The sequence below is a fragment of the Haliotis rubra genome, unplaced genomic scaffold, assembly GCF_003918875.1.
Source record: "Haliotis rubra isolate DU_JTF1 unplaced genomic scaffold, ASM391887v1 Scf2, whole genome shotgun sequence".
Lineage (NCBI taxonomy): Eukaryota > Metazoa > Mollusca > Gastropoda > Lepetellida > Haliotidae > Haliotis > Haliotis rubra.
In genome coordinates this window covers 2,432,728-2,442,500 of record NW_025766002.1, presented here as the reverse complement: position 1 = coordinate 2,442,500, position 9,773 = coordinate 2,432,728, and the positions used below count along the sequence as shown (strand labels likewise).

The following is a 9,773-nucleotide window of genomic DNA, read 5'->3' as shown; positions in this document are numbered from 1 at the left end:
GTACCACGACTATGGTATTATGCATAGTTACGTACCATCGTTGTACTACGAATATGATGTTATGGACAGTTACATACAGTCGTTGTACCACGACTATGGTATTATAGACAGTTACATAGCGTCGTTGTACCACGACTATGGCATTATAGACAGTTACATACCATCGTTGTACCACAACTATAATATTGTGGACAGTTACATATCGTCATTGTACCACGACTATGGTATTATGCATAGTTACGGACCATCGTTGTACTACGACTATGGTATAATGGACAGTAACAGCGTCGTTGTACCACAAATATGGTATTATAGACAGTTACATAGCGTCTTTATACCACAACTATGGTATTATGGACAGTAACATAGCGTCGTTGTACCACGACTATGACATTATGGACAGTAACATAGCGTCGGTGTACCACAAATATGGTATTATAGACAGTTACATAGCGTCGTTGTACCACAACTATGATATTATAGACGGTTACATAGCTTCGTTGTACCACGACTATGGTATTATAGACAGTTACATAGCGTCGTTGTACCACGACTATGGTATTATAGACAATTACATAGCGTCGTTGTACCACAACTATGGTATTATAGACAATTACATAGCGTCGTTGTACCACGACTATGGTATTATGGACAACTACATAGCGTCGTTGTATCACGACTATGATGTTATGCACAGTTACATAGCGTCGTTGTACCACGACTATGATGTTATAGACAGTTACATAGCGTCGTTGTACCACGACTATGGTATTATAGACAGTTACATGGCATCGTTGTACCACGACTATGGTATTATAGACAATTACATAGCGTCGTTGTACCACGACTATGGTATTATAGACAATTACATAGCGTCGTTGTACCACGACTATGGTATTATAGACAATTACATAGCGTCGTTGTACCACGACTATGGTATTATAGACAATTACATAGCGTCGTTGTACCACGACTATGATGTTATGCACAGTTACATAGCGTCGTTGTACCATGACTATGATGTTATAGACAGTTACATAGCGTCGTTGTACCACGACTATGGTATTACAGACAGTTACGTAGCGTCTTTATACCACAACTATGGTATTATGGACAGTTACATACAGTCGTTGTACAACAACTATTGCATTATGGACAGTAACATGGCGTCGTTGTATCACGACTATGGTATTATAGACAGTAACGTGGCGTTGTTGTACCACGGCTATGGCTTTATAGACAGTGACATAGTGTCGTTGTACCACGACTATGGTATTATAGACAAATACATAGCGTCGTTGTACCACGACTATGGTATTATAGACAATTACATAGCGTCGTTGTACCACGACTATGTTATTATAGACAATTACATAGCGTCGTTGTAACAGGACTAATGTATTATAGACAATTACATAGCGTCGTTGTACCACGACTATGGTATTATAGACAATTACATAGCGTCGTTGTACCACGACTATGATGTTATAGACAATTACATAGCGTCGTTGTACCACGACTATGATGTTATGCACAGTTACATAGCGTCGTTTTACCATGACTAATGTTGTAGACGATTACATAGCGTCGTTGTACCACGACTATGGTATTATAGACACTTACATAGCGTCTTTATACCACAACTATGGTATTATGGACAGTTACATACAGTCGTTGTACAACAACTATTGCATTATGGACAGTAACATGGCGTCGTTGTATCACGACTATGGTATTATAGACAGTAACGTGGCGTTGTTGTACCACGGCTATGGCTTTATAGACAGTTACATAGTGTCGTTGTACCACGACTATGTTATTATAGACAATTACATAGCGTCGTGGTACCACGACTATGGTATTATGGACAGTTACATACAGTCGTTGTACAACAACTATTGCATTATGGACAGTAACATGGCGTCGTTGTACCACGACTATGGTATTATAGACAATTACATAGCGTCGTTGTACCACGACTATGTTATTATAGACAATTACATAGCGTCGTTGTAACAGGACTAATGTATTATAGACAATTACAAAGCGTCGTTGTACCACTACTATGATGTTGTGCACAGTTATATAGCGTCGTTGTACCACGACTATGATGTTATAGACAGTTACATAGCGTCGTTGTACCACGACTATGGTATTATAGACAGTTACATACCGTCGTTGTACCACGACTATGGTATACGACTATGGTATTATAGACAATTACATAGCGTCGTTGTACCACGACTATGTTATTATAGACAATTACATAGCGTCGTTGTAACAGGACTAATGTATTATAGACAATTACAAAGCGTCGTTGTACCACTACTATGATGTTGTGCACAGTTATATAGCGTCGTTGTACCACGACTATGATGTTATAGACAGTTACATAGCGTCGTTGTACCACGACTATGGTATTATAGACAGTTACATACCGTCGTTGTACCACGACTATGGTATTATAGACAATTACATAGCGTCGTTGTACCACGACTATGGTATTATAGACAATTACATAGCGTCGTTGTACCACGACTATGATGTTATAGACAGTTACATAGCGTCGTTGTACCACGACTATGGTATTATAGACAATTACATAGCGTCTTTATACCACAACTATGGTATTATGGACAGTTACATACAGTCGTTGTACAACAACTATTGCATTATGGACAGTAACATGGCGTCGTTGTACCACGACTATGGTATTATAGACAGTTACATACCATCGTTGTACCACACCTATAATATTGTGGATAGTTACATATCGTCATTGTACCACGACTATGGTATTATGCGTAGTTACGTACCATCGTTGTACTTCGACTATGATGTTATGGACAGTTACATACAGTCGTTGTACCACGACTATGGTATTATAGACAGTTACATAGCGTCGTTGTACCACGACTATGGCATTATGGACAGTTACATAGCATCGTTCTTCCACAACTATGGTATTATGCACAGTTACATGCCGTCGTTGTAACACGACTATGGTATTATAGACAGTTACATACCATCGCGTCATGAAGACAGTTATAAACTGGCGTTGTACTACCACTCCTAACACGAAGACAGTTTTAAACTGGCGTTGCACTACAACTGTCAACACGAAGACAGTTTTAAACTGGCGTTGTACTACAACTGTCAACACGAAGACAGTTTTAAACTGGTGTTGTACTACAACTGTCAACATGAAGACAGTTTTAAACTGGCGTTGTACTTCAAGTGTTAAGATGAAGACAGTTCTAAACTGGCGTTGTACTACAACTGTCAACATGAAAACAGTTCTAAACTAGCGTTGTACTACAAATGTCAACATGAAGACAGTTCTAAACTGGCGTTGTACTACAACTGTCAACATGAAGACAGTTCTAAACTGGCGTTGTGCTACAACTGTCAACTTGAAGACAGTTATAAACTGGCGTTGTACTACAACTGTCAACTTGAAGACAGTTATAAACTGGCCTTGTACTACAACTGTCAACATGAAGACAGTTCTAAACTGGCGTTGTACCACAACTGTCAACATGAAGACAGTTCTATATTAGCGTTGATAACATTCCAACGTTGCTAGATTGACCGAATTGTTCAGGGCAAATGGCAGTTATGACCTACCAGGTCGTGTGCAGTGGTAACACGAAGAAGATAACACCGAGTACATTGGAACTATTTGTTTAACGTGGCACTCAGCAATAATCCAGCTACATGTGCATGAAGCCGCCCTGTACATACTCGAGTCTGGACTCGTCAGTACAGTGACAGTCATCAACCAAGCCAATGAGACACGTGGGCGGAATCTCCTGGGTACTTATTCAATTTTATATATAAAACACACGGAATTGTCAGTTGTCCAGTCATAATTATTTTTGCCACTAATATTAAGTGGTCCATTCATAATTTTTTTACCACTAATATTCAGTGGTCCATTCATAATTGTTTTACCACTAATATTCAGTGGCTCATTCATAATTGTTTTTGCCACTAATATTGAGTGGTCCATTCATAATTCTTTTACCACTAATATTCAGTGGTCCAGTCATAATTCCTTTACCACTAAACTTCAGTGGCTCATTCATAATTGTTTTTACCACTAATATTCAGTGGGCCATTCATAATTGTTTTTAACCACTAATATTCAGGGTAAATTCATAATTATTTGTACCACTAATATTCAGGGGTCCATTCATAATTGTTTTTACCACTAATATTCAGTGGGCCATTCATAATTGTTTTTACCACTAATATTCAGTGGGCCATTCATAATTGTTTTTACCACTAATATTCAGTGGGCCATTCATAATTGTTTTTAACCACTAATATTCAGGGTAAATTCATAATTATTTGTACTACTAATATTCAGGGGTCCATTCATAATTGTTTTTACCACTAATATTCAGTGGGCCATTCATAATTGTTTTTACCACTAATATTCAGTGGGCCATTCATAATTGTTTTTACCACTAATATTCAGTGGGCCATTCATAATTGTTTTTGTCACTATCTAGGTTTGTACGCGCGACTGAATCTGTTTGGGCAGATGATTATTAAAGTCTTGTTTTCTGTTGTATATCTAAAAATGATCATATTCCAACTGGAAATATTTACGTTGATATGCCTTACACAGGAAACATTTTAAAAAGCAACTTTCAAAGAAATAATCACGTTTGTATGTCATTACCCTTGCATGTCTGTAATACAGAACTCAAAGCTGTGATCACACTTTCCAACCGGACATCCTGGCGTCTCTATCCCATCACAACATCCGCCATCTTGTTCCTGTCCACTTGGGTTGTCATATCCCAGAAAGGTCACCTTGATCTTTCCTTTACCCCATACTGTAGTGGCCTGTTTCAAAATATAAACATAAAGTATGCCAGACGTTTAAAACTTAAATAGCACTCTGGATATACAAAGGTGTGTAATATAAAGCTGTCGCTGGACGAAAGAACCGTGGATAACACGAGTGAGTGAGTGTGGTTTTACGCCGCTTTTAGCAATATTCAAGCAATATCACGGCGGGGGATACCAGAAATAAGCTTCACACATTGTACCCATGTGGGGAATCGAACCCGGGCCATGGTGTGACGAGCGGACGCTTTAATCACAATGCTACCCCACCGCCCCTGGATTTCACGGACCCGTGAAGATCCGGGGTAGAATAGGTCTTCAGCAACCCATGTGCTTGCCATAAAAAGGCGACTATCTTGTCGTAAGAGGCGACTAACGGGATCGGGTGGTCAGGCTTGATGACTTGGTTGACACATGTCATCGGTTCCCAATTGCGCAGATCGATGCTCATGCTGTTGATCACTGGATTGTCTGGTCCAGACTCGATTATTTACAGACCGCCGCCATATAGCTGGAATATTGCTGAGTGCGGCGTAAAACTAAACTCACTCACTCACTCACTGGATTCCACGACACTTACCCCCACAACTACCTGAGGCAGTCTCAATACACAAGCAGCAAGGCGATCGTAGCGCTAGGCATAATTAAACATTCCGTAAACATTCCGTTTATCGGTGTATTTCTTTAACAGATAGACATGTCAGATGAATAGGGATGGTAGGCCATCGACGTCACTAGTAAACAGTCTAACCACTGCCATACCTTACCGTCCCGACGAAAGTCGTAGATGCTTACCCACAGGCTCGGTTATGATGCCAACCGAGGATGTTATGAATCCTAAACGATGGATTCGAACCCCCACACAGAGTACAGAGCATCTTGACACGTCAGGGAATGCCAACACATCTAATGTCAAAACATATAAAACATATCGACATCCTTCTAGTCTTATGTCGACTTTACTAGATCAGTGCATAGAAGACTGTTGTGCCTTATTTTGCCACCTAGAAGGGCCAGAGGAGGAAAGCAGAAGAGGAAATATGACAATCACCCTTTTTGCGTCATGAATATTAAACGCGAGTCATTTACGAATTGAGGAAAACTTTAAGAAACTGTTATGCAAGATATCAGGGTTTTATGAAAATATAAATTAAGGCTTTGGTCTTTCCAACACTTGTTTAACTGTTTCAGAACCAAATTTTGATGAAAGTGCCAATGGCTCTACTTTTCATGTTGTTTCTCTATATTAGTCTATGCAAACTTTGACAACCCTACACATAGTAAAACAGGCGCAGCAACAGACAAGACCATACGGCAGAGTATTCTGTTCAAAGCCAATTTAAGAACTCAACACTTGATATTCATGTTGACTGACAGAAATAAGTAAAAGTAATTAATGCTTGAAAAATATTCCAATTCCATTCACGAATGTTTCAGCAGAACGTGCGAGAAATTGCCTGCATGTACTCGTATACACCCGCTTATTGCCTACATGCAGTTTTGCTGATAACATGGACTGTGACTCAGAGCTGAGTTAACGTTACGTATAAGGACCAATATGTGAACTATGACACTTAAATCGGATGTCTTTCTTGCGACGCACACGTTTCAAGCTGTACTGACAATGTAGTATAGTATGACCAGAAATTACTGAGAATTTTAGGAATATGTTTAATTGGATTTCTAGTATAAACAACCTTGACCAGCTATCAAGTGCTTGGTTTCATTCAAGAGAGACAAATCTGTTAATCCTTTTTCATTAGTTTGTGAAGAGTTATCCCCCTTTGTTTACATGCTAGCAGACGACATTTTCAGTGATCCTCAGTATGGATGATTTAGAGAAGAGGAAGTTGATTTTAGAGTATTATAACAAGGACATCAGATCAGCTAAAGTGATTTCAAGTAGAACAGGCATCCCTTTGCAATGTTTATCGTGTTTTGAAAAACATTGCAAATGGATATGGCATTGAGCACCAGGGAGGCGCAGGTAGGCCCAGAAAATTGACTGTCGGTGACAGAAGGCGGCTTGGTATTCTTGTTTCTAAAAACAAACGACTGACTGAGTTTAGTTTGACGCCGCTTTTAGCAATATTCCAGCAATATCACGGCGGGGGACACCAGAAATGGGCTTAACACATTGTGCCCATGTGGGGAATCGAACCCGGGCCTTCGGCGTGACGAGCGGACGCTTTAACCACTAGGCTACCCCACCGCCCCTAAAAACAAACGAAGGAGTTTAGAAAACTTAAGGCTGGATACGATTGATAGAGGAACTGTGGCTGTCTGTAAGGAGACAATATTAGAACTGAGCTGCATGCAATGGGTTGTCAGAAAAGTCGAGGAATTCCATCACCGATCATGACACATGAACAAAAGGAGCGAAGGTTGAACTGGTGCATACAGCATAGAAATTTTAATTGGGACAATGTGATTTTCTCAGATGAAAGTTCTTAGTGGCTGTTTCTTAATACACTGAAGTTCTGAACCAAACAAACTGAAAAACCTTTGTATCAGCGCCCAAAGTACAGTCCGAAATTTAACATGTGGGGTGGCATATCTGTGTTAGGGGCAACGCCTCTGTGTATTGGAAGGGAATATGAACAGTGAGCGGTACACAGATATTCTCGAGGGACATTTACTTCCATCTGCTCACGCTTTCTATGGAAAGTTTTGGATTTTCCAGCAAGACAACGACCCAGACCATCGTTCAAAGCATTCACAGGCCTGGTTTCGGACCCAAAATATAACATTGTTAGATTGGCCAAGCTATAGACCTGACCGAAATCCAATAGAAAATGTTTGGGGACTTATGAAGGAAAGTGTCAATAAGAAAAATCTGACAAAAAATTGCTGAAATGAAAGAAGAGCTGGTCCGATATTGGGACAGCATTGACCACGACTTTCTAACTTCTTTGATCAGTAGTATGCCCCGCCGCATTGAAGCCTGCATTGCTGCCCATGGTGACATGACAAAAGACTAACTGTTCACCTGTCTTTGAATCTGGAGTTATGTTCTGCTAATATTCACATTTAATACGTGAGTAATGAGTGAAAAAATTAAAAAATTACAATCTTTAAATTCTCAATAATTTCTGGTTGTACTGTACATGAAATCCAGAATACTTGATACGGTTGTCTTCAGGTGTTACATATTGCTTGCTCCAACTGACGTGTTATTGACTGGTCAATATTGATTCTCTCAACGCTGTATGATTGATGGCCCACAAGCAAACACCGACTTCCATTTTTTTCTAAATTGCCTTCTCTGAAAGCTTTTGACATTCTGAGGCTGTGTTTTGTATGCCTATTTTGTATGGCGGGTGATTTAACCTGATTTGCATTTTCTGGCTTTAATGTTCGCATACATATGTACGTATAAAATCTCAACGATAGAATCTCAATTTTTGTATCACATGTACTACTGAATGCCCAAATACATAAAAGGGTTATTGAATTAAATGCATGATAAAACCAAAATTATGTCAATAATGACATAGCTTTTTCTGCATTCCATAGATCTGATGTCATTAACGTTTTTCCTGATTCAAGTCAAGTAATGTCAAGTCTCAACAATATGTCCTTAGATATAACGAAATGTAGCTGGTCTGCTTTAGGATCGTTGATGCACAAGTCAAAAGGGTAGTTTAGGTGTAAGGTAGACTAACAACTAGTCTCTGAAATGAACATATTTTACTGAAAATATCCATAGTAAAAAAACACCAATATAATGAAAAGGAGCCCTGAGACTTTCTTCATTTTCAGAAACTGAGGAAATCTTGACTTGCCACATTTTTTAGACTTGCGTGGGCTTTCTTGGATATATTTGGTTCAGGGTCTGTATGACAGACTAGGTGTAAGGCACCTAACACAGAATTACTGTTATGTGTGACTCAGTGGCACGTGCAACTAGTAGAGCGGGACAGTCTTACTTTTTCCATTACTGATTTTCATTGATTCATTTATATCATTTTTATCACCATTTTGATTTTTTACGACCTATGGAATCTTTTCAGACAGACAATCAACAGTGAACATTGACGTTGTGAAGTAATCCTCGTTCACCCATAACATTATAAATTCGTTGTAAATGTCTACTCATGGAGGCAATACACCAGATGCCCATTCCTAACCTCGTCTTTATTTCATCTGTGCTGTACCGAAGACTCAGCAAAGTATATATTCCACAGTACAACCAAGACCTTCTCATACAGGCACCATAGCAACTATGACAACATTTTCGTCATATGAACATTCATGGAAAATATATTTGATTAAAACTAAAGATTTAAACAAATACCTACATAAACGCCCAATACTTACAAACGCAACCAGAAGAAAAAACCGTATTCCTAATGTTCTCGTCATCCTAAATATTATCCATGAAATGTGGAAATAATCCTCAGAAAGACGTCCGGTCCGACCCTCTAGCCGGCAACCGCTGTTATCAGCAACTCCTGACTGCACGAACGGCAAAGTATGAACGTCTTTGAATATTTCCACCTGAAGGATTGTTTACTCCACCCAAGATAAGTGGCTGGGGTGTGTCGCTGTCTAGTAAGGGGTAGCCAGCAGAGTAGGTGATAAGGTTCTTTATACGGGGATTATGTCGTCAATGTACAACTGCATTGCGACATAGAAATATGAAGGAATATTGCAAATCGTTGTGGCTAATTTGGAAACATAAAACGGTTTCTGCGTTTCTGTTGTAACAATTTTGAAATATGTATATTGTTAAGTTGTTCAAATATGCTTTTTGTTTTGGGATTGGTGATTTTTTAAATCAGTTCAAATACATGGATCAATATATCGTGTTTTGTACCTTGTGACAAATTTACCACCACGGCTATGGACTAGTGTAAATAGGATACATATTAAAACTCTTCCTTACACACACGTGATTTAACGTTCATGTT

General features: G+C 39.1%; 1 protein-coding gene across 2 annotated transcripts in view; it reads right to left on the bottom strand.

Moving 5' to 3' along the window:
* LOC124275345 overlaps window positions 1-9,404 on the bottom strand; it is a 57,530-nt gene extending 48,126 nt beyond the window's left edge. For both annotated transcript variants that reach the window (XM_046710841.1, XM_046710842.1), the window contains exons 1-2: window positions 9,181-9,404; window positions 4,691-4,857 (exon numbers count right to left, since the gene is read on the bottom strand). In XM_046710841.1, coding sequence (XP_046566797.1) covers window positions 4,691-4,857; window positions 9,181-9,225 — 212 coding nt within the window. In that variant the 5' untranslated portion in view covers window positions 9,226-9,404. The remainder of the gene's footprint in view (window positions 1-4,690; window positions 4,858-9,180) is intronic.
* Window positions 9,405-9,773: the final 369 nt, after the last annotated feature.